The 25,664-nt window shown below is 42.6% G+C and overlaps 2 protein-coding genes across 2 annotated transcripts in view; one reads left to right on the forward strand and one right to left on the reverse strand.

Moving 5' to 3' along the window:
- The window catches only part of LOC138982965 (uncharacterized), a 30,135-nt gene extending 13,682 nt beyond the window's left edge, over positions 1 to 16,453 (reverse strand). The window contains exons 1-10 of the mRNA XM_070356359.1: positions 16,287 to 16,453; positions 13,330 to 13,472; positions 12,683 to 12,744; positions 11,561 to 11,716; positions 8,575 to 9,516; positions 5,989 to 6,162; positions 4,517 to 4,703; positions 3,161 to 3,437; positions 2,396 to 2,776; positions 727 to 1,037 (exon numbers count right to left, since the gene is read on the reverse strand). Coding sequence (XP_070212460.1) covers positions 727 to 1,037; positions 2,396 to 2,776; positions 3,161 to 3,437; positions 4,517 to 4,703; positions 5,989 to 6,162; positions 8,575 to 9,516; positions 11,561 to 11,716; positions 12,683 to 12,744; positions 13,330 to 13,468 — 2,629 coding nt within the window. The 5' untranslated portion in view covers positions 13,469 to 13,472; positions 16,287 to 16,453. The remainder of the gene's footprint in view (positions 1 to 726; positions 1,038 to 2,395; positions 2,777 to 3,160; positions 3,438 to 4,516; positions 4,704 to 5,988; positions 6,163 to 8,574; positions 9,517 to 11,560; positions 11,717 to 12,682; positions 12,745 to 13,329; positions 13,473 to 16,286) is intronic.
- Positions 16,454 to 21,929: 5,476 nt separating this feature from the next.
- LOC138982967 (uncharacterized) overlaps positions 21,930 to 25,664 on the forward strand; it is a 31,700-nt gene continuing 27,965 nt past the window's right edge. Inside the window, exon 1 of the mRNA XM_070356360.1 lies at positions 21,930 to 22,174. The gene's annotated coding sequence lies outside the window, so the exon portion shown is untranslated. The remainder of the gene's footprint in view (positions 22,175 to 25,664) is intronic.

Below are 25,664 nucleotides of genomic sequence, written 5' to 3' on the forward strand. Positions count from 1 at the left end.
GGTATTAAATCTCAAAAACTTCAGAGAAAATGGGAAAAATGTGAAAAATACCTGTTTTTTAGACAACATTTATGGCCCCTGCGACCTTGACCTTGAAGCAAGGTCAAAATGCTATGTATGTTTTTTGGGGCCTTGTCATCATACACCATCTTGCCAAATTTGGTACTGATAGACTGAATAGTGTCCAAGAAATATCCAACGTTAAAGTTTTCCGGACGGCCGGCTGGCCGGCCGGACGGACGGACGGACGGACGGACGGACGACTCGGGTGAGTACATAGACTCACTTTTGCTTCGCATGTGAGTCAAAAATGCATAATAGAATTTTGACAGCACAAACAGCAAAGGTAACAACATCCAAACAGAGCTCACTTCCCTGGAATACATTTGGGAGGTGACCCAGTGGTTTTCCTTGTCACAACAGCTCAACCAGTGTTAAACTTCTTCTTGGTCCTTTAAGTAGGACTCGGTTGTACACCTTCATACTTTGGACAGCTGTCACTGACGAGATCTTACGGCTGGGTCTCTCAGACACTTTTTGCTGGCATTGGTTTCAGCACAATCTGATATTATTTGTTACAGGCTATTGCGGGCTATCAACTCAGCATTAGGTAGCTCCCATTCTAATGTACATGCCTCCAAAGATAACTTGATATATATGTTTACAGCACTTGCTTACAAGTTACATACAGTACTCTATTCAAATCCACTTTAAAGTTGTACTCACCACCATATTTTGAGCCTTGGCTGGAAAATTTCTTCAGCAAACCAGTTTTTAGTTTAGCTGCACCTGTACCAAGAGGTTGCTTTATAATAGGTGGTTGTTTTCTCCCCGTTGAACTATTGGCAGGGCTGGGACTGCTTTGCTTGCCGGACACACCCGTGACTGTTAAGGGAGAAGAGGAAGAGGAAGGAGAGGATCTTTTTCTCATGTCCAGGGAGTTACTTCGGGGCCGCGTAGGCCTTGGGGATGGGTCCCTGCCTCCTGAAGCTTGAGAGGTTTTAGCTTCTCCGGAGCTAGAGACAGACGTCGATGTCCTGTAAAAAACAGGGTTTCATTTACTAGTGCGCCCTGTGCCATTGGCGCATAAAATCTGAAAATGTCCCATCATAATTCCCTTCAGTGCGTCAAAGGGCGCATTGAGATTACAATTACCACTGCGCCACCAAATGTACACTTTACATCGGATCACACACACACACACACACACACACACACACACACACACACACACACACACACACACACACACACACAAACACACACACACACACACACACATAACACGATATAGCAGCTAATTCTCAGATAGCACCATATTGCACCATTTTGCATCTTTAGTCAAAACGCGTACAGGCCTCTTTGGCGCTTCTTGCCTTAGACTATGTCCCATCGGAATTTGGTTGAGGGGGACAAATGTCCCATAGCCTTTTTCTCCCAGGTTAAACCCTGAAAAAAGATGCAATTCCTTCACATGACCTGCGTCACTGATAACACTTTTAGCTCTGTCTCCTGGTGTGAATAATCTGGTAACCAGTCTTGGCCCTCCCTTTTCCCCCAAAACTTCTGTAATTCAGAACAATCAAACAAACACAACCACAGCGTAATTATAAGTATCCTTAAAGTTAGAGTTAATTTGATTACTGTGAACAAAAAATTTCCAATGATTTCAGTTCATGCTCTTATCACATACACTCTCCATTTTCCGGGGGGAACGTAGCTCAGTTGGTAGAGCGCTGACTTTCTAACCAGTTCATTGCTATTAGCGTGGGTTCGAATCCCTGGTTCGGCGAGAGATTTATTTCTCGGAGTTAACTTTGCTCAGGCTCTCTTCGGTGTCCGAACATCCGCGTGTGCACAAATGCGCACAAAAAAGATCCCAAGTTTACAGCGAAAGCCCCAGGGCTTGGAAAACACAAAGACACGCATGCATCATCTCTCGTTTCTGATTATCATGATCGTATGTCAATACTTTGATGAGACAAACCTAATGCTGGCGTGTCAAAGAAGACAGCCACAGCAGGCTTGTTCGAGTCAAAGCATCACACCATATCCTCACCGTATTACCAATACCTGTCCCAATATAGACCAACTGGTCTAAGAGGACGTTATACCCTGATAGTCAGTCAGTCCAGTTTCTATCGATGTAAGGCTTACTACGAAAGTGAATTCCTCTCCCCCCCCCCCCCCCCCCCATTCTTGCTTTGTGCTTCCCTCCCTCAGACTGTCTGACCTTTCTCAACCTGTTAGCTTTAGAGCCCCAAAATGTAAAGTTCCTTCAAGCTTTGTTGTGTTTGCTGGGTTTTTTTCATTTCGTTGGGTTTTCTTTTTTAAAACTTTTTCTGGGGAAAAATGTTGTCATACATTAGTGCAAGGCTTCAACAAATCTTCTTACTTTCTTCCCCTGTCCACGGAGCCACTTCTTCGACGCTCTGACGCCTGGCTGAAGTCGACAGGAAGTGACATGGGCTCTGTGTAGTGTGATGTAGCGTCTGACCGATGCTGACTGCGACTGCGACTGTTGTTTGTGTCCATCGCTGCTGCAGCAGCTCCACGACTGCTGCTGTCCCAGCTTGCATAACGATCTCCCAAGCCAGCAACCTCTGTTTCTCGTGTGCTTGATCGACCTGTGCGACTACGATCCCTGTCCTCTGCAAGGAGGTTGCTCGTGCGATCTCTGCCAAGGTAATCTTTCTCTGCATGTGGGCTGCTGGAGCCGTAACCACCGTAGCGATCTCTTTCATCAGCTTCTAGGCCCTTGACACGTTCTGAGCCACTGCAATGTCATACAAATGAATGGCGTTGAATGAAAAATGAATTCTGCAATATACTGACAACAGTGAGGTATTTCCCGACAAATCACTATTAAGCTTTAGAATAATTAAGGGGAGGACAGATGTAAAAATATCAGTATCACACAGATGTGACAGACATACTTTTCACTGAAGGTTGTATTCTTAGCTTAAAAAGGATCTGATAACAATACGATGGTGTTCAATATCAATTAAACATAGAGAGAAAACTATCCTTAGACAGAAGAGAAAATAGAAAGCATACCAGCAACAGTTGAAAGAGAGTATAATATAAACTATGACAAGGAATGCATCACTGATTGCACCACACTAAAAATGTCATCTGCAGAATCATCGCAGGCACCTACCCAAAACGGAAGGGGTACACATGCTGCGAATACTTCTGCTGTCCTTCTCGCATTTTCTTCAAGGCAGAGTCTGCAGTTTCTTCCTTAAACAGGTCTTCTGCCATCAGGACGGCCTGACAAACAACATTGATGTCATTGTGGATGAAATGCACCTCCTGCAAGGCAGGCAGGGTGGTGAACTGTTTATTTGGTTGGCTGGTGAGGCGGTTGTAGCCAAACACATGAAGGGCCGTCACCAGAGCACGCACACAAAGATCAACAGGCATCCCGAAGATTCCTAGCACAAGAGACAGAAACTGTTATGAAAAAGAGATCATGACCATGAAAAGCAAGTGCAAAAGAGAACACTTTCGCTCATTATGAACCTAGTTTATTTTCCCCGAAAACGGAGTATAGCTGCCTAAACGGCAAAACTAAAAACGTCATACAAGTAAAAAAAAAAAATGCACATGCAAAACAGAAGTGTACATGGCAGTTGCAGCCTATGAACGCAGAAGAAGAACAAGAACCTAGTAATTTTTCTCAACAGTCACTGCTTTTGCCACTGATGTGTGTGTGTCATGTTTGTGTATCAGGTGTGCGTCATGTGTGCTAGTGTGGGTGTGCCAATTGTGCATGCACATGTTTGTGGGTGTGCTATTTGTGCATGCGCATGCGTGCTATTTGTTTACATATCTGTGTATGTGTGTGCGTGAGCATATGTGTATGTGTGTGTGTGTATGTGAGTGAGTTTGTGCGTAAATGTATTTGCACATTCAATCAATCAATCAATATCATTCAATATGAAGCTTATATCGCGCATATTCCGTAGGTACAGTTCTAAGCGCAGGGATTTATTTATTTTATTTTTATTTTATGCAATTTATATCGCTCACATATTCAAGGCGCAGGGATTTATTTATGCCGTGTGAGATGGAATTTTTTACACAATACATCACGCATTCACATCGGCCAGCAGATCGCAGCCATTTCGGCGCATATCCTACTTTTCACGGCCTATTATTCCAAGTCACACGGGTATTTTGGTGGACATTTTTATCTATGCCTATACAATTTTGCCAGGAAAGACCCTTTTGTCAATCGTGGGATCTTTAACGTGCACACCCCAATGTAGTGTACACGAAGGGACCTCGGTTTTTCGTCTCATCCGAAAGACTAGCACTTGAACCCACCACCTAGGTTAGGAAAGGGGGGAGAAAATTGCTAACGCCCTTACCCAGGGTCGAACTCGCAACCTCTCGCTTCCGAGCGCAAGTGCGTTACCACTCGGCCACCCAGACCACAACGTATGCATAGACACACCAAACTGCAAATTTGCTGATGTACGTGCTTGCGCTGCTGCTAAGTTAATCTTACCTGTGCTGATGAAAGGAAACGCTACAGACTGAAGGTTCAGTTTATCCGCAAACTCCAGGCAATTGAAGAAAGTCTGTGTTAATTCATACACACTCCTTTCTTCGTCTGTCTCTATGTGAATTGGCCCTACAGTGTGGATCACATACTTCAGGTGGGACAGCTTCCCATAAGCCTTGGTCTTCACCACCTGTTATCAAAAGTTTAAATGGAAGATGTATTAAAGTTTTTTTTATACAATCAAAACATGATACATGTAGCACACAACTTTAAAAAGTAAACTTAGTGAAAAAAGATGATTATGCACTCCCAGAAAAATATTAGCATTATAATATATATATAAAAAATATTAAAATTAGTTTATATAAAAATATTAGATATAAACGTACCGAACCTGGTTACTGGTGTGTTTTCTTTTTATTTAAAGGCACAGTGCAGCTCACAGCCTTCGTTTTGCATTTTTGTTGCAGCTGAGTGCATTTACAGTTCAAAAATCCTCCTATGGTAGTAAAACAAACCCAAAACTACCCAACGATGACATCTGTGAAGCTCGACAGTTTCTTGTTTACGCCAGTGCATAAATTAACCTAGTTATTACGTGGTGTTTGGTCGGAGTTTGATTCAACTGAGTGATTCCGGCCTCCATTTTGTTTTACACAAACTCATGATGATGTCTGACATAGTTTGCTAGTGACGTGTCTTTTTGTGCATGATGTGGTGATCTACCTGATCTAAATTTAGATCCAAAAATAGGTCAAGACCAGCCGGGTCCGAGTACGAAATTAATTCGTAAAAAAATCGCAGTTCTTGACTCTTTGGGTGCAAGTCAATGAAACTTGGTAGTTCTTCTAACGGATAGCTGTCTGAGGTATGACTAAAAGCCCCAGGGGCTCCGTGCACCTGGATTTGACAAGTTCAGTACCTTTAAATATTAGCATTGTATAAAAATATCTTCAGATATTTGCATGTTGTGTGTGTAAGATGCAGCAATGAGCTGAGGTATCTTTAATCAAATGACCAGCTAGACAGAAATCGATCATGATGTTCATACTTTTCCTACCACTTGCTTCAACAGAAGCTGGGAATTATAGCACAAACTTTAATATGTATAGTTAAAAGCTCTTCGTGTTTGTAAAGGTTGTTTGGTAGAGAATTCACCTTGGCACTATACATGACTTTTTGGCAAAGGCATGACAGTGATAAAGTCATCTTATAGAAAGATTGAATCACATAAAGTTCAACTGAAATAAAACCTTGGATGTATTTTACATGGTTATGATCATGGTATGGATTCAAAGGTTCTGAAAGGAAGAATTCAATTCTGGTTTTCTCTTGTCATTAAAACTCATCTCAAAAGAAAATATAATAAACTTTAAAACTCAATTAAATGGTTTCCCAACAGCAAGGATTTGTCTGAAATGATTTAACAAAAATGTGACCAGAGTCCCACCACTTTTTCCTCAGCACACGCGTACCTGAGCTGTAGCCAGTGCTCCGTTCTTTTCGTACAAGCGTTTACACTCAGCCGCCATCTCGGGTCCAGCAGCTTTGGCTAGGGCTCCTGCTACTCCTCCTATGTTCTTCAGCTCCCAGTTAGCTGCATTTACCACCGCCATGGTCTGAGTCCTTGTGATGTCGTCTTTATAGATCTGTAAACAGTAGCTTCATTGACAGTCAAGGTTAAAGCAACTGCGAAGTCAAATGGAGTGGAATGATATTCATAAAAACTTCCAATTATTTATTGTGATTGACTCCCTCTCCTTAATTTGAAGTTAAGCTCTTTCCCCATACCTCCAAAATGTGATGTAGTAGAAATATAATATTGATCAACTCTTCCTCTTCCTTTCATCAGATTGGACCCAGCCTCATAAGTTACAGCTGATAACGACTACCTGCCCATTACAACCATGCCAAAATATCTTGAATGATTTTTTTCTCTCTCATAAAATTCACCTTTCCATACGGACCACCTGTTTACAGAGACCACTTTTGGTTGGTCCCGTCAATGGCCGTTATTGATAGGTTCGACTGCCTGGTGGGTTAAGAGTGGAGATTTTTCCGATCTCCCAGGTCAACTTGTGTGCAAACCTGCTATAATGACTTAACCCCCTTCGTGTGTACACGCAAGCACAAGACCAAGTGCGCACGGAAAAGATCCTGTAATCCATGTCAGAGTTCGGTGGGTTATAGAAACACGAAAATACCCAGCATGCTCCCTCCGAAAGCGGCGTATGGCTGCCTGAATGGCGGGGTAAAAACGGTCATACACGTAAAATTCCACTCGTGCAAAATCACGAGTGTACGTGGGAGTTTCAGCCCACGAACGCAGAAGAAGAAGAAGAAGATAGGTTCGACTGTACTAACTTTGACCCACTGAGACTGACCCCAGGGCACAAGAGGCCAGGACCTCTTAAGTTGAATTCCCCTTAAAGCTAACACTGCCCAATAGACATATTATTTCAAGGAAGAGAACAGGCTTCCCGAGAAACTGTCTGGCCAAACCGTTGAAGGAAAACATGTATTTTTGTTTTTCCGGTTTAGCTGTCCATTACGAAATTAAGCAGGTCCATAGTTGTCTATATACGAGGGTCAACTGAAAAGTATCGGGCCCGACCAGGAAGGAGTTGACTTACGAGTCTAAAAAAAGTTTACATTTCAACATTGTCCCTCCGGACCTCCACACACTTGTTCCATCTGTGCCTCAGATCTGTACTGCCGTTGCTGCAGAAGCCTTTGTATTGCAAGTCCTCAAAAGCAGTCATGACGTCATTGTCCGTTTCGTAGTGCTCAACCCTGGGGTACTTCCTCATGGTTGCAAACATAAGATCGTTTGAGGGTGCCAAATCTGGCAAATACAGCGGATGGTTAACAATCTCCAAGCCGCATTAATGATTTGTTGCCATGGAAACCAAGGACTTTTGGGCAGGGTCGTTGTCTTAACGGAGCAACATCCCTTTCCGGAGCATTCCTCTGTGCTTCGCCTTGATATGCTCTCAGAGTTGACTTGGAAGTATGAAATAGAATTCACTGGTTACTGTCTCATCTTTTGGAACTAAGTCCAACAGGAAATACCCCTCTGCGTCCAATAAAACAGATGCCATCCCCATTTTAAGGGGAAATTACCCTGACCTTCTTTAGGTGGGTATTTAACCTTGATGCTCCTACTGCATGAACGGTTGATTGGTTGAAAGTGATGTACCCTATTCTCATCATCAGAAATAAATCGGGACATAAAATCCTCTCGATCTGCTTCAAATAAGCGTAAAATGTCGCGTGCCGTGTTCAATCTGAAGTGCTTCTGTTCTGGTGTAAAAGTTTGAGGACCTACCTTGCTCAAACTGTCTTCGTGAAAAGTTTTCTGCACAGAATACTCCTACCTCTTTTATGTGAGATGCCAAGTGTATCAGCAATGTAATAATTGCCCATTAGTTAATTTTGCATCACCAGCGCGCAGACAGAATCAACGGTTTCTTCAGTTGTAACCGTTGGTGGGCTTCCACATCGTTTGTCATCTTAAACGGTTTTCCTTCCAAGCCTGCATTTGGCTGACCACCTTATTACTGTGGTCTATGAAAGGGGGATCCCTGCCTAAAGTTTACGTCAGGTCATTATGAATTTCCAGTTGGCTATATATTTTTCTTTGCAAATATTGGATCACTGAGTTTTGTTAGTTTTCTAAAATGTGGGGTTAACAGTGGGGTATGGTACTTTGAGAAAGCAAGGCACACAAACTAACCGGTGAAAATACGTATTATTTGGCATGAAGTCTTCATAAGAACATTTCTTAATTCATGCCAAGTTTTAAATATCTAAGTCAATTCCTTCCTGGTCGGGCCCGATACTTCTCAGTTGGCCCTCGTATAAGGAGTATTATATCAATCTGAAAACAAGTTGGTGGTAAGTTAATCTGGCCAGGTACATTTGAAGTTACCGCTGATCATTGGAACAGCCAATGACAGGTATTGCTGTGATAAAAATACTAAAACTATTTAACAAATAAACATAGAGACGAAAAAAGTGGCAACCAAAACCCACAGAAATTAATAAAATAACAAACAAACCTTCAGTTTTAGTTTCATATCCAACTGCTGGCTTATTTTAAAACTTTTCCGAGACAGCTCCGCCATGGAACTGGAATGCAGGCCGTACTGGCTGTTCAGGGAATGTTGACCTCCATAGGCTCCTTTTGCTCTGTAATTATCATACTGAGGCTGAAGGCTTTTAAAGTCACCACCCCCTCCATGCTTATCATAGTCACCATAACCCTGCAGGGACTGGAAGCTTCTCTCAGACCTGTGCTCAGATTCTGCACGATCTACTTCTCTTCTATATTCTGTTGCTGACGACCCTTTGTTTCTGCCGCTGCTGCTTGGACGTGTGTCGTCACCAGGATCGGAACGGAACTGCTCCAGACCTTTTCTATTCGTGTTGGCTGGAAGACTGGCAAAATCATGGAAGGTGTCGTTTGCATCATCTTGACGACTGTTCTTTCCATCATCTAGTCGATGTCTTTCCCTGGGGGTTGTGCCCCCTGGCCTGCCTGCCTCTCCTGCGAGACTGATCGCTCCAGGACGATCGGCAGCACTGTTGTCTTCATCAAGGTCTTCCTCCAAGGTTTTTCTGGCCTGGCCTCCGTGGTGTGGAGATCTCGCTCCAGACCTTGCGTTGCCATGGCCACCAGAAGCACCTGGGACTAGACCTTGCGCAGAAGAAACCAGTCCAAGGTCTTCATTCTTCATAGACCCTACCTCCCTGGATACTGGTGAGGAGTTCCGTTCTGGATCCTCAAATTGAAGCTCACGAGACCTCTGGGATGAGCGGTGACTCTGGTGTGATTTCTCCAACAGTGAGCGGTGATCCAGATCGCTGTCACCGTTCGGGAGTGAGTTTCCGTTGGAGAGTTTGGAGGTGGCAGAGTTTGACTGAGATCCTGTCTGGTAGGCTTGAGCGGCAAACAGCTGGTTGTCTCGGATGTTGCTCAAATAGTTCCAGGCCCACTCAATCTGAAATGGGATTAGATCAAATGAGCCAGGGAGTGGAAGCAAATGATGACAATAAGAACAAATTCATCATCAATAACAACACCAACAGCAGGAACAACAACACCAACAGCAGCAACAACAACACCAACAGCAGGAACAACATTCCTGGAGAAAAACCACCCAGAGGAGACAGAGAGAGAGAATTGAATTGAATTGAACTTGATTTTACAAGGATTAAGATTTAAGGCTATGCCTTTTCTTACAAACTGTCCTTGGGGGGGGGGGGGGGGGGAAGAGAGAGAGAGAGAGAGAGAGAGAGAGAGAGAGAGAGAGAGAGAGAGAGAGAGAGAGAGAAAGAGAGAGAGAGAGAATTGAATTGAATTGAACTTGATTTTACAAGGATTAAGATTTAAGGCTATGCCTTTTCTTACAATCTGTCCTTGGGGAGAGAGAGAGAGAGAGAGGGGAGAGAGAGAGAGAGAGAGAGGGGAGAGAGCGAGAGAGAGAGAAGGAAAGAGAGAGAGAATTGAATTGAATTGAACTTTATTTTACAAGGATTAAGATTTAAGGCTATGTCTTTTCTTACAATCTGTCCTTGGGGAGAGAGAGAGAGAGAGAGAGAGAGAGAGAGAGAGAGAGAGAGAGAGAGAGAGAGAGAGAGAGAGAGAGAGACAGAGAGAGAGACACACAGAGAGAATTGAATTGAATTGAACTTTATTTTACAAGGATTTAGATTTAAGGCTACGCCTTTTCTTACAATCTGTCCTTGGGGGGGGGGGGGGGGGGGGGGAGAGAGAGAGAGAGAGAGAGAGAGAGAGAGAGAGAGAGAGAGAGAGAGAGAGAGAGAGAGATAATTGAATTGAATTGAACTTGATTTTACAAGGATTAAGATTTAAGGCTACGTGTTTTCTTACAATCTGTCCTTGGGGAGAGAGAGAGAGAGAGAGAGAGAGAGAGAGAGAGAGAGAGAGAGAGAGAGAGAGAGAGAGAGAGAGAGGGGAGAGAGAGAGAGAGAGAGTGAATTGAATTGAATTGAACTTTATTTTACAAGGATTAAGATTTAAGGCTATGTCTTTTCTTACAATCTGTCCTTGGGGAGAGAGAGAGAGAGAGAGAGAGAGAGAGAGAGAGAGAGAGAGAGAGAGAGAGAGAGAGAGAGAGAGAGAGAGAGAGAGAGAGTTGAATTGAATTTGATTTTACAAGGATTAAGATTTAAGGCTATGTCTTTTCTTACAATCTGTCCTTGGGGAGAGGGAGAGAGAGAGAGAGAGAGAGAGAGAGAGAGAGAGAGAGAGAGAGAGAGAGAGAGAGAGAGAGAGAGAGAGAGAGAGAGAGAGAGAGAGAGAGAGAGAGAGAGCACATATGTGTGCATGTGCGTTTGTGTATGCAAGCATTTCCTGTCTCCACTGATGATGTTGAACAGTGCAAACTCAGCACTTACTCAAGATTGGATAAAAAGTTCCACTCTCACTATAATGCATTAATATGCTGGAAAAAGTTCTATTGATTTGTCATATTAGCTTAAATGAGCTACCTTCCCACCCAAATTTTAAACACACACACACACACACACACACACACACACACACACACACATACACACACACACACACACACACAGTGACACACACACACACATACACACACATACACAAAACACACACACACACACACACACACACACACACACACACAGTGACACACACACACACAGAGGCCTATAACCAGGCATGGGAATTGAAAAAAGTAAAAAAGGCTAAAAATTTGTAATATCAAAGTCGACGGCACGAAGTGCCTAGCCTTACTAGGGGGTCCGGGCTCTTGCTTGTTTTCTTCAAAGAACCCAAATTCTGCAATTCGGTGTCATCTGAGCTCCAAGTTTGCCATTAAATTAAGTTTTCAGAACCATATTTGCCTTCTCCATTTATTTTTTCGGCGGACACTTTTGCTTTTTCGGCGGAACAAAAAAGATTTCGGCAGAGATTTGCCTTTCAGCGGACAATTCCCATGCCTGTATAACTATCAGGACAGCCTAGTGTCTCAATATTCACAGCACTTCGCAAACCTGATACGGCTTTCCTGTGAGCTTATACTCTTTGTCCTTTTTGTCAAAGACAACGTCCACATTCCCAATATTCATAAGGGTATCAACGTATGCTGACGTGGCCTGAATCAGAGCTGACAGATCCTTGTCCACCCAAGCACTGTGCTTGCTGAACACCTGCAGTAATAAAATTCACATTTAGAATGCACATGATTTTTAATCTAATTCAAATTATGCACGCAAAAATTTTACCTCATTAAGTCTAACATTGACTTTTAATGGCACATGTACGTTGCAATTGAAATTCAGTGAGATGTCTGAGGTTTTTTACATTGTCAGTTGATGACAAACAAAGAAATAAACAAACAATCTTGACCCATCAATATTGCCGTAAGGACAGTAAAATCTTGAGTCTTGAGTCTGAGCCTTACTTATTTACAGAGGTTGTTGTATAATACAGCAACACTTTCATGTTGCGACCTAGCTTGTATCTAATTTGTACGAGAAATGGACAATCCCTACCAGACTACTCGAATAGCACACTATTGAAAGTAATGCTTAGTTCCACATGGGTACTGGCTCCACTGAATATACTTGGCACACAAAGTAACTTGCTACTTATTCAATCGCTGTTCATTGTTTACTTGCATATCTGCACAAGAAGTAAGTTACTTTTTTGCTTATTGTATCTGAGTTTGACACAACACATCCAACATGAAAGAAAATGTTTGACGGGCGCAGTGGCGTGGTGGTAAGACGTGAGCCTCCTAATCGGGAGGTCGTGAGTTCGAATCCCGGTGGAGACTTTTCCGATCTCCCAGGTCAACTTATGTGCAGACTTGCTTGTGACTTAACCCCCTTCGTGTGTACACGCAAGCACAATACCAAGTGCGCACGGAAAAGATCCTGTAATCCATGTCAGAGTTCGGTGGGTTATAGAAACACGAAAATACCCAGCATGCCTCCCCCGAAATCGGCGTATGCTGCCTGAATGGCGGGGTAAAAACGGTCATACACGAAAAACATGAGTGAACGTGGGAGTCTAAGCCCATGAACGAAGAAGAAGAAGAAGAAGAAGAAAGAAAATGTCTAAAGATCTTAAACTAAAACACAGATGAGATAATAAAATAGAGACAAGCTTACCTCATGTGGCAATTGCAGGACTTTCCATTTTTCACTGGTCCGTTCAAGCTCTCTCAATGTTGCTGAAAGTACACGTGCACAACACAGCAAGATAAAATATATTGCAGAGATCTGGAGAAGAATTTCTTAAACAAATTTGCTGGAATAACCATAAAAGTGTCCGCAGTTTTCTGAAATTTTAGTCAGTCCTTGGCAGCACATATCCAAACCTATGAAAATTTTTGACAATCCCAATAGAAAATGGCGAATAAGTTTTCACTTTTCAGCTATATAAAATAAGTTTGCTGTTTCTCCGACTACCAATGCCAAATGGTATCCCTAAGTATGTGTATATATGCCTTAATTCAACGCTGCAAACAAATGATGAACACTAAAAACCAAACACAATTTTGTATTTATAATTTTCAACATGTAATCTCCAGTCTTTGATTTCTTCAGAACTAACATATCTCTCTCTCTCTCTCTCTCTCTCTCTCTCTCTCTCTCTCTCTCTCTCTCTCTCTCTCTCTCTCTCTCTCTCTCTCTCTCTCTCTCTCTCTCTCTCTCTCTCTCTCTCACACACACACACAGTTTAATTTCAAACAAAAGAGTTCTCTTCATGACAAAATTAAAGGAAAAATGTGATAACTAATCAAACTAAAACACACCTGCTGGATCGTCAAAAATGATGACAGCCTCATTCTTCAGCAGCGGGTAGTATATTTCCCTTGCATCAGAAAACTTTTTCTTTAGCAGCGCCAGAGAGCATTGCGGATCTATTCCCGTCACTCGCACCCCATCCGTCATGGTGCTGAAATAAAAAATTAATATATATATATATAATAATTATATATACAGGCGTATACACAAGGGTTTAAAGTATTCTGCTTATGGAACACAAGCCAGTGAACCAGTGCATGTGTGTCTTAATTAAGGTATGCTCACTACAGTGGAACCCCCCTTTTAAGACCCCCCCAATTTATGACTCCCTCCTTTTTAAGACCTTGTTTTCTAAGACTTTCTGTTCATAACCTCTGTAAAATTACCCCTATTGTAAGACTCCCCCTTTTTTAAGGCCTGATTCTCTCAGATTTTTGGAGGTCTTAAAAGGGGGGTTCCACTGTATTGCATAATTATATATCCTTAATAAGGCTTACAAATTATAGAGAAAGGTCACTGAAGCTTTAACCAGGAATTTGGACAAATGCAGTGAAGGGGTATATTAATGCATGTGTGCGTGGTAAAGTGGTCGGCTGGTGAAGGTAAAGAGGCCAAGAGCATAATCATTTTTGTTAAATAGTTCATCACTTTTTGTAAGTCTTCTTCCCAAGGTCATCATCAGTTTATGATATATGTATAACATTATAAAAAAATTCTCTTTATGTTGTAAATATGTGCCAAGAATGCTATAGACAGGATCAGTAGCCGGTATAATATGAAACTGTAGAAAAATCCAAGAATGTTCAATTGTAAGCTTTATCAGTGATGTAACAATAGAACATGCATCCGTAGGTGAGTGACCCTATCCGTGTTAGTGACAGTACAACAGACTTGTGAACCTGAACTCCTAGCCTGTGCTCTGGACCTATAACTTAAAGACTGCCTAACAGTAACATAGGACTGTAAGAGGATGCGAACAAAGTGCATAAAACTGCCAACAATGACACTGGGATGACTAAACCAGGAAAAAAGAATTAAGTTTCAAGCACGCAGTCAACCAGTTTTTCGGCCTATAGTTCAACCTGATATAATAACATTACAGTTTGACAGCACACATCAACTCAATTTGTGGATTATGCTGCAGGAAACACAAGAATCTCCAAAGATCATTGTCTGTTATCCAGGAAATTTTTCGGGTGAGAACAGAAATCTACTGGATTCTGCACACTGGAAAGTTTTGTCTTTACAGATTGGCAGGAATGACATACTGTTGTACCTGAACAATATTTTCTTCTGGTGTAAAGGACTGTGTAAACCATTAAAGGCTTCTCAGATTTTACATACATGTATGTAAATTATATACAGTTGTTGTGAGCAGCTTCCAAACTAAACATAACTTACACTTCATTAGCCCAAATTAGTGCTCAATTGAATTGGAGATTAGAATATATGTCGGGTGTTTTTTTTACTGAGTGTTTACTGAGTGTTTATTTCATTGTTTAATAAATCTGCTGTTCTGCCATTCACAAACTTAATTTTCCCCTGGAATGGCCATCCCAGTTGGCCTCTTCAAACACCATGCTAAGCTCATGGTGGTTATTGCCTGTCTGTGTACTGTAGCCTTTGGTTTTATTACCCAAAAGTTGCATTGTCACACAAATTGTTCAACAGGAGCTAATTAATACCTGAGGAAAATAGGGATTCAATGTTGTGAGTGACAATTAAAGTGGAATGCTCTATATCCTGTAACATTAACTCGGAGCAGCACTATTGTTTGTTAGTACACGCTGCCAGAATAACCCCACATGTCTGAATTCATCCTGTGTGTGTGTGTGTGCATTTGCCTGTGTGTGCATGCCCACCCATTTAAAGCTTCAGGTTCATATATAGTGACACTTCAGATGGGAGAATGTCTGACATACCCTGATACAGTCATGAGCAGCATTATTTGCACGATCAAGTTACTTCTCCTGAAGTGCATAGTCACTGTCTCAGTGTATACTGTCCATGTTCATACCATCGATCTAGGGCGGGGATGTAGCTCAGTCGGTAGCGCGCTAGATTTGTATCCAGTTGGCCGCTGTCAGCGTGAGTTCGTCCCCACGTTCGGCGAGAGATTTATTTCTCAGTGTCAACTTTGTGTGCAGACTCTCCTCGGTGTCCGAACACCCCCGTGTGTACACGCAAGCACAAGACCAAGTGCGCACGAAAAAGATCCTGTAATCCATGTCAGAGTTCGGTGGGTTATAGAAACACGAAAATACCCAGCATGCTTCCTCCGAAAGCGGCGTATGGCTGCCTAAATGGCGGGGTAAAAACGGTCATACACGTAAAAGCTGTGGGAGTTTCAGCCCATGAACGAACAAACAAACAATACCATCGATCTCCTACAGGCTTGCATGATCGATGCATGATGTGCATGCAATGCAAGACCAAAGCTACATTTTCCCTACAACAAATCTTTTGACATATTGATTGTTTAAACATCTAGACAGTGCACAAACGCACTGTTTTAATGACATGAAATAACTGAAAGACACTGAACTGCAAAGGCATGCACATGTATTGCAATATGAAACTGAAGTGAAAGCAGAAAAGGTACCATGCAGCAAGTTCAAGTGATCACCAAAGTACAGAGCTTCTGAAGAACATCATCTGGCTTTTGCAACTATATGTAAATAGCAAAAATAGTTGTACTCTTGAGGTTTTGTGAATACAACATACAATGCAAATTTGCTGCGCAAAGGAATGTTCATTGTTTGCAGCAAATCTGTAGACTTTCGTCCAGCCTGGTGGTCTCGTAGAGTGCAAAACAAATAAAGATACATCAACAAGTTTAAAATCAATAATCTACGGAACGTAGCAACGTTGCATAACAAGCACAAACACGTTGAAAAGAGCGGGACAACAGGTGACTTTCCACTGTTATGAGGGCTGGTGACGCCTCCGCCTTGGGTTTGTTTACCTTTCAATCCACGCAAATTGTCGCACAACTTGCTGCACCAAAACACATCAGGTGTGTAGTGCATGTGTTTACCAAACAGCTAGGTGTCAAATTCGTGTCGCAGTTACCATGCAAAGCGTCTTTAGCAGCAAAAACTCGGAAAACCGAAAGTAGTTGTTCCTCGGAAAGCCCAGTGTCTAAAAATTGAACAGGAAGTAGAAATTGAGCGAGTTTTCGCGAGGAACAGGGTTGAGCTACGGTAGGGTCACTGCGCATGTCTGGTTTTTTTCTTCGCGGAAACGCTGTTGGGTTGTGTCCAGTCGCGTCCCTTGCAACAAGATGGCGACAAGCGCGTTACGGATTTACTGTTGTGGAGAGTTGATGGACGACGATGATGAACAAGCAGTACTGTTTTATTGTTGATGTGAATGTAATGCCAAAACATCGAACTATCGATTCGAACGTCAATGAAGAAGTGAGCGTGAAAATCGAGCGCAAAACAGCCGGGTAAAAGTTCAGGGCGCTAAAGTACATTTGAGCCGAAATCGCACCCAAACTCCTGTTGACCTCATTTCTTCCCAAAATAAACATCACTGCTAAAATAAAATGCATTAAAACCAAGACAGTATCCAACCCAGTATACTTAATTTTTGAAAGGCTAAGTGATTTACAACAAATGTCTTCTCACAATCCGTAACTTTGTCAAAAAATATTTGCAGAAGTTTCTCACCTCGCCTTGGCAGCCATCTTGGAACTGGAGAGACCCTACGCAGGAAGCAAGGTTGAAAGTTGGTTAACCGGTGACGTCACTCCAGTCGTACCGGACCGAGTTTTTGCGACCTCCGGTTCGACTCGAGTCACCTTAGTTGACGCTAAAACTCGCTCATGGACTGCTTGGTTCGATTTATGGTGGTACGCCACTTCGTCTTCTTCTTCTTCCGTTTAGCAACCACCGTCACGAATGACCATTATTGTTGCATGGTGGGGCGAAGAGAGGTCAGTTAGAAATAATAAAATAAAAAATAAAGTTTAAAAAAAAAGGGAAGAGAAGGGATGTTACTGTGGGCATGATGCCCCCCCCCCCCCCCCCACCTTCCCCACTTGGCCGGTAGGGGCATCAGCATACAGGGCCAGGGTTTCAGGAGTCAGGGTGTTCCAGTCTCTGACCACGGACCTACATTCTAGAATGTAGGTCCGTGCTCTGACTGTGCGGGGGAAGAAGGAGTTGCTCCTTTGGTCCGTGCGGCAGGGGATCCTGCTGTACTGCTGGTTGTGGCCACGCCTTGATCTTGTCTCATAACGCTTCAACTCCCCGGGCCAGCGCCTGCATCACTACACCCATCTACCCCCACCCCCCTCCCCCTTATCAAACGTTGTCTGCTGCAATGTTATGGTGGTACTTTGCTATCTTTGTTGTATCCGAGTGCTACGTTCTAAGATGGCATAGTCTGAGCATACAAAGTTTCCCGGAAACATGAGTCGGATTTGCCTCTTTGTCTCATATGTTGTATGCATGGTGACAGTTGTAATTTTTTTCTGCTGGGGTCAGAGACACATTATTGAAGTTATACATTCACGCAGGCAAGATTTTGGTGTTTAAACATCAAAAAAAGAGTAACATAATTATGTATTGTTTGAGGGAAAAAAAGGTATCTTATGACAGGTGCTCAGTACCTGTGGCGAAACAGTCGCATCCTCTATGCTATGTCACACTTCACGTATCGGAGTTGTTGCCCTTGTTAAGATCTTATCTGCTGATCTACTATCAACTCAAACATTTTCTTGCATTATTTTCGATGTACACATTGATAACTCATCATTCTCTTCCTCGACCTTTGTTCGATTGATACTCGCAAAGTTATTGAACAATACAGACCCACTGAGTAAAAACACTTGTGACAGACTGAGATCATGCGGATCAAACTCGGGGTCTCTCATTTTTACATTTAGTCAAGTTTTGACTAAATGTTTTAACGTAGAGGGGGGAATCGAGACGAGGGTCGTGGTGTATGTGCGTGCGTGTGTGTGTGTGTGTGTGTGTGTGTGTGTGTGTGTCTGTCTGTGTGTGTGTGTGTAGAGCGATTCAGACTAAAATACTGGACCGATCTTTATGAAATTTGACATGAGAGTTCCTGGGTATGAAATCCCCATACGTTTTTTTCATTTTTGTGATAAATGTCTTTGATGACGTCATATCCGGCTTTTCGTGAAAGTTGAGGCGGCACTGTCACGCCGGCCCTCATTTTTCAACCAAATTGGTTGAAATTTTGGTCAAGTAATCTTCGACGAAGCCCGGACTTCGGTATTGCATTTCAGCTTGGTGGCTTAAAAATTAATTAATGACTTTGGTCATTAAAAATCTGAAAATTGTAAAAAAAATAAAAATTTATAAAACGATCCAAATTTACGTTCATCTTATTCTCCATCATTTTCTGATTCCAAAAACATATAAATATGTTATATTTGGATTAAAAACAAGCTCTGAAAATTAAATATATAACAATTATTATCAAAATTAAATTGTCGAAATCAATTTAAAAACACTTTCATCTTATTCCTTGTCGGTTCCTGATTCCAAAAACATATAGATATGATATGTTTGGATTAAAAACACGCTCAGAAAGTTAAAACAAAGAGAGGTACAGAAAAGCGTGCTATCCTTCTTAGCGCAACTACTACCCCGCTCTTCTTGTCAATTTCACTGCCTTTGCCATGAGCGGTGGACTGACGATGCTACGAGTATACGGTCTTGCTGAAAAATGGCATTGCGTTCAGTTTCATTCTGTGAGTTCGACAGCTACTTGACTAAATGTTGTATTTTCGCCTTACGCGACTTGTTTTAGTTTAAATATTCTGCATGAAACTGAAACAACTGGGTAAGACCCAGAACAAGAACAATGTACCCGGTTTTGAAGAAAATACTTATAAACTTATATAATTAAGCATCCATTTCCGAAAAGGAAATGCAAAGCAAGGGATGAACCAGCACTGAGTGTGCGAGCAAGACACTGAGTCAGTCGCGGAAATACGCTATTAATCAGTTTGTCATGATTAAAGCGACAGACCTTATATATTGTTTTTTTTATGTTAATTGTTGTTGTTGATGTTTTTATGTTTTTGTTTTGTTTATGTTTGATCGTTTTCGTTGTCGACGCCTCGCACCACCCCCCCTCCCCCCTCCCCCTTTCCCCCCCATTCCCCCCGGTAGTTTGGTTGTGATGGTTGCGGTGATGATATAAAACTGAGTAAGCCGAGTATAGTACGTGTAGGTTACCGGCATCGAATAACCCATCATGTCCCAATACAGGTCATAGATACCCGAGAGGACGTCAAAGCCCGAAATAGTCAGTCAGTAGTGCATGCTGTAGGCAGACTAGGCAGAGATAGATACCATTGGTGGACTTATTTTGAAATTCTGTGTATCTTCTTCTCGTTCTGTGTATGACATGCCACAGTTAAAACATCTTTTCTTGTCTTTTCTCTCTTCTTTCATTTGCTTGCTTTTTCGACTGTGTTTTTTTGTTGCCTCGTATATAAACTACTCACAAAAAGTTAAGGATCACTTGCACACAAATTCATAACTTTCCAAATAAGAAAGCCAATGCGTTGGTATTTGGCAAACGTTTAATTCAATGCTTTAGTGATAACGATACAACATTTCCTTCAATTTCGAGCAATCGTTTGGTCTGTACATTTGATCAAAGTGTGTACGTAGTCGAAATTTAATTTCACAAAGTCATTGAAATCACAAGACATAGCATTCAGATGCTCCCAAAAGTTCATGTTTGTTCGTTCATGGGCTGAAACTCCCACGGCTTTTACGTGTATGACCGTTTTTACCCCGCCATTTAGGCAGCCATACGCCGCTTTCGGAGGTAGCATGCTGTGTATTTTCGTGTTTCTATAACCCACCGAACTCTGAGATGGAGTACAGGATCTTTTTCGTGCGCACTTGGTCTTGTGCTTGCGTGTACACACGGGGGTGTTCGGACACCGAGGAGAGTCTGCACACAAAGTTGACTCTGAGAAATAAATCTCTCGCCGAACGTGGGGACGAACTCACGCTGACAGCGGCCAACTGGATACAAATCCAGCGCGCTACCGACTGAGCTACATCCCCGCCCCTCAAAAGTTCAGTAATGCGTGTAACCGCCCTGGCTGTTCTGGCACTCGACGCAGCGAGTCCTCATAGAGTTGACCAGGGTGGTGAAGATCCTCTGTGGAAGCGCCTGCCACTCAGCCTGCAGCATCTGGTAGAGGTGCTGGACATCCCTGGGAGGGGGGAGGTTGCTCCTCACTTTGCGATCCAACTCATCCCAGAGGTTCTCAATCGGGCTGAGATCGGGACTGCATGCTGGCCACTCCATTCTGTTGACTCCAGACTGCTGCAGGAAGTCGTTGACCACCCTTGCCCTTTGGGGGCGAGTGTTGTCATCCTGGCCGTAGACAGCCTGCGGTCCCATCTGCTGCAGTGTAGGCACAGCCAGCGGTCGAAGGATCTCTACCCGGTATCGGAGGCCAGTCAGGTTACCCTGTACATGAAACAAGGGTGTTCTGTGGTGAAGTCTGAAGGCCCCCCAGACCATTACAGAACCTCCACCAAAGGCCATCTTTTCTTGGACAGTGGCGTCAATGTAGCGTTCCCCTTGGCGCCTCCAGACCCTCAGTCAGTCGTCGTTGTGGTTCAGGGTGAAACGTGATTCATCACTGAACAGAACCTGGGACCATTGCTGACGTGTCCACCTTACGTGACGTCTGCAGAAGGCGCGGCGTGCTGCCCTATGGGCTGGAGTTAAGCGGCGTGGCCGTACAGCTGGGCGACGAGAATCGAGGTTAAACCCACCATATGTGAAGGCGGCGATTCCGTATGGTCTGCTGGCTGATGTTGGTGTTAGTAGCCACCCTCAGCTGCCTTCGAATAATGCTGGAAGAGGCTGTTCTTGTTTGCAAGGCTAGTCAGTCGTTCAATGAGACGATCTTCACGTGGAGTTGTCTTCTTTGGTCGCCCAGGTCTGCGTCTTTCCTGGACCCTCCCAATGGCTGTGAAACGTTCAATCAGTCTGACAACATGATGACCGAGATGGACACGTGAAGTCGCCTGGCCACTTCTCGCTTTGGGACACCATCTTGGAACCATGCAACAGCTCGTCCCCTCTCAAACTCGTTCAATTTTCGTCGTGGAGGCATTGTCAGATAATGCCTAATACTGGTGGTATGTCCATGTCTTCTCAAAAAGCCAAGCCAAGTGACAGCATCTCCCACATAAACAGCAGTGCTTGCACGTGCATAATGGTTTTTACATGTGGCTTGTGCAATGTGTTCGGGCTGAACGGTCCAAAACAAGGTCCTTTTTTGCAAGTTTCCGCTTTTTCTTTTGCTACCAAGCTCAGTAGGGAATCTCGTGCAATATTCCCACGAACACAACATCGCCCACTTACAGCTGAACAAGAATTCATAACAATTTGGTTTGACTGAGAAATAAATAACAGTAGCGAACTGATTTTATTGAGCACCTGTTTTCTCATAGTGATCCTAAACTTTTTGTGAGTAGTGTATTTATATATAATATATATATATATAATTATGAACAACGACCGAATAAGAGACGGCGTACACCGCGTGTGGAACCAATCAATGTGATTCTACTTCCTGTTCTCCGGGATTTCCCAAAAATCTCCTTTCGGTTTTGGAAGTTTTTGCATTTAAAAATCATTTTCTTAAGTGTATTGAAAGGAAAAGACGCTTGTATTTGCCTGGGAGATCGCATACTACATTTACATGCAGTTTTGGTCTGCAGACTAGTGTGTGAGTTGACTTTGAGTCCCAACCTTTACGAGCTAAACGAGTGTGGGAAGATCGAGGCTGTATGACTCGACAACAACCGCAACTCGGCAAACCGGAGTCACATAGTAGGTTCTTCTGTTCGCACTATTTTGCTTTATAACAAAAATAATTCATTTTCGACATTGTTTTTGTCATATCATGTCATGTTTTAAAATGTCATCGATCTTGTAAATTGTATAGTTGTTCCACTTATTTATAAGAAGAATGGGCAAACACCTGGGGCATGCGCTTTAACGCAAAAAAATGCTACATCCTTAGCATCAGAAACAAGTCCAGCTTTTTCTACAACCTGGACAACCACATTCTCCAGAAAGTCAATAGCAATCCCTACTTAGGCGTCACCTTTACTGATGACCTCAGCTGGACCACACACATCAACAAAATCGTCAAAAAGGCAAACTCCACCCTCGGCCTACTTAGAAGAAACCTCCGTTCCTGCCCACAAAGCTGTAGACGTACTGCCTATGTGTCCCTCATCCGCTCAACCCTGGAGTACAGCTGTCTCGTCTGGGATCCGTACAAACAAGGCGATATAGACAGCCTGGAAAATGTACAGAAACGAGCAGCCAGATTCATTACCCAAAACTACAGGGACCGAAACCCAGGATGTGTCTCAGAGATGCTCAGCAGACTACAGCTTCCCCCACTCCAGGAACGCCGGAAACAACAGAGACTCACATTTCTGTTCAAAGTGGTCAGAGGGCTGGTCCCCGCAGTACCCCCTGAGAAATTCATCCAGCAACAAAAATCAAAAAGACAAGTGAAACAACGAGTGAACAAAGACTTTACATCATCAGCCACAGTCAGAAATATCACAAGAAACAACAGCCAGTGCTTTACTGTGGAGTGTACTAAAACACCAGTGTACAAGTACTCTTTTTTCACAAGAACAGTTATTGACTGGAACAACCTTGATGACAACACGATCCAGTCGTCAACGGTCAACGAATTCAGAGGAAAACTGCCAACCGCTGACTAAAACACCAAGTGCTCTCCCCAAATTCCGCCAACGTATATTCCCAAGCTTGGGACCTGTTGGCGTAACTTATCAAGATCAAGATCAAGATCAAGACTGTTCGGCTGTTTTTTGAGAAAACGCTTACAATTCCGGACACAGCGCCATCACGAAGTGCTGAGAATTGGTTCCTGGGGTACGCAGTGTGGAAGTGTGATGTTGTTCCTCAGAGGTGAAGTTGATTTGGATGTCTGTTGCATATACTGGCCTGCCATGAATTATAAACTATGATATGTTTAGTCACAGCAACTATACAGAGCATCACACAAACACACACACACACACACACACACACACACACACACACACAAACACACACCACACACACACACACAAACACACACACACACACACAAACACACACATACACACACATACACACACAAACACACACACAAACACACACACACACACACAGTGACACACACTCACTCACTGAGTCACTCACTCTCACTCTCTCTCTCTCTCTCTCTCTCTCTCTCTCTCTCTCTCTCTCTTTCTCTTTAAAGGAGCAGATAGGCTTAATGTCTGTATTTTTCTTAGGACCAGCAGGACATGATGAGTCTCATATATTTGCAAGCCATGGGAAATAGTCTGTAAATTAATTAGACCCAAGGAAATTCCTTTTCATTAAAATCTGAGTGGGTGTAGAAATGTCAACAGCCTGAAGAGGTTATATTCAGAACTGACTCTATGTGTGGATTGATGGGAATAACCCAGCTTATTGAGACTAAAGCTTACAGTAAAGGTTTTTCATGTTAAAATGATTTATCCTACATACGTGAGAGAGACACCCGTGAGATAATAATCGTTCAAATCACACGTGTGTATATCATGTAAATGAGGTCATGTCAAGCAAGTCTGGCAGGGACCTGTTTTTCCACTGCTTATGATGTCGAAGTCACCGAGACAAACGTCATTATAGAAACAAAAATTGCGCTCGCTATTACCCTCGATGAATCTTTAGAACTAACACTTCACGCCACACTTTCAGAGTGACGTTTCTTTGCTTTGACGTAATAGATTGCACGAGGCTTTAGAAGAGATCGAGGTTCCAAAACAAGCGTCTTCAATTTAGCTGCCTCGACTGCAGGACATTTTCAGTAAAATACACGTAAGTACAGTATGTAGGATAAACAGAATACTACATGGCTTGCTGTTTCGTACCAGATTTACACTCGTTGCTTTTTCAAATAGTGAACAGCTCGCTTTCGCTCGCAGTTCAATATTTAAAAAAACAACTCGTGTAAATCTGGTACGACACAGCAAGCCATGTAGTATTCTCTATTTAGGTGCTGCTGGTGAAAGTTAAGGCTTTTCTACAATGATTGAGCGATCAGTGAAGGTAATAACAACAAGTCGCGTAAGGCGAAAATACAACATTTAGTCAAGTAGCTGTCGAACTCACAGAATGAAACGGAACGCAATGCAATTTTTCAATGCATCGTCAGTCCACCGCTCATGGCAAAGGCAGTGAAATTGACAAGAAGAGCGGGGTAGTACTTGCGTTGAGAAGGATAGCACGCTTTTCTGTACCTCTCTTCGTTTTAACTTTCTGAGCGTGTTTTTAATCCAAACATATCATATCTATATGTTTTTGGAATCAGGAACCGACAAGGAATAAGATGAAAGTGTTTTTAAATTGATTTCGACAATTTAATTTTGATAATAATTTTTATATTTTTAATTTTCAGAGCTTGTTTTTAATCCAAATATAACATATTTATATGTTTTTGGAATCAGAAAATGATGGAGAATAAGATAAACGTAAATTTGGATCGTTTTATACAAAAAATATTTTTTTTACAATTTTCAGATTTTTAATGACCAAAGTCATTAATTAATTTTTAAGCCACCAAGCTGAAATGCAATACCGAAGTCCGGGCTTTGTCGAAGATTACTTGACTAAAATTTCAACCAATTTGGTTGAAAAATGAGAGCGTGACAGTGCCGCCTCAACTTTCACGAAAAGCCGGATATGACGTCATCAAAGACATTTATCCAAAACAAGAAAAAAACGTTCGGGGATATCAACCCCAGGAACTCTCATGGAAAATTTCATAAAGATCGGTCCAGTAGTTTGGTCTGAATCGCTCTACACACACGCACACACACACACACACACACACACACACACACACACACACACACATACACCACGACCCTCGTTTCGATTCCCCCTCTATGTTAAAACATTTAGTCAAAACTTGACTAAATGTAAAAAGTGGGACTTTTTTTAAGTGTCTAAGTTAGACCTTACTAACCAAACCACCTAGAACAAGAGTTTGGACAGGTTGGTAAACAAAAGTTGAAAAAAGAGCTGGGTGTCTTTTGGTGACATGATGGAATATGCCCAGCTATCATAGAAAGCTGCACTTCAAGTGACCAAAGCAGAATTAACAGAGGGAGAACATTTTGAAGATTCAGGTATAGGCGGATTGATTGGTGTTTTATTGATGTAAGTGCTTGAATACACGCTATAGCAGTTTGTGGTGATCAGTTTACAATTTGCTTTACCAAGTATGAAATGCTGCACTGCA

Source organism: Littorina saxatilis, linkage group LG12 (assembly GCF_037325665.1).
Source record: "Littorina saxatilis isolate snail1 linkage group LG12, US_GU_Lsax_2.0, whole genome shotgun sequence".
NCBI classification, from domain to species: Eukaryota; Metazoa; Mollusca; class Gastropoda; order Littorinimorpha; family Littorinidae; genus Littorina; species Littorina saxatilis.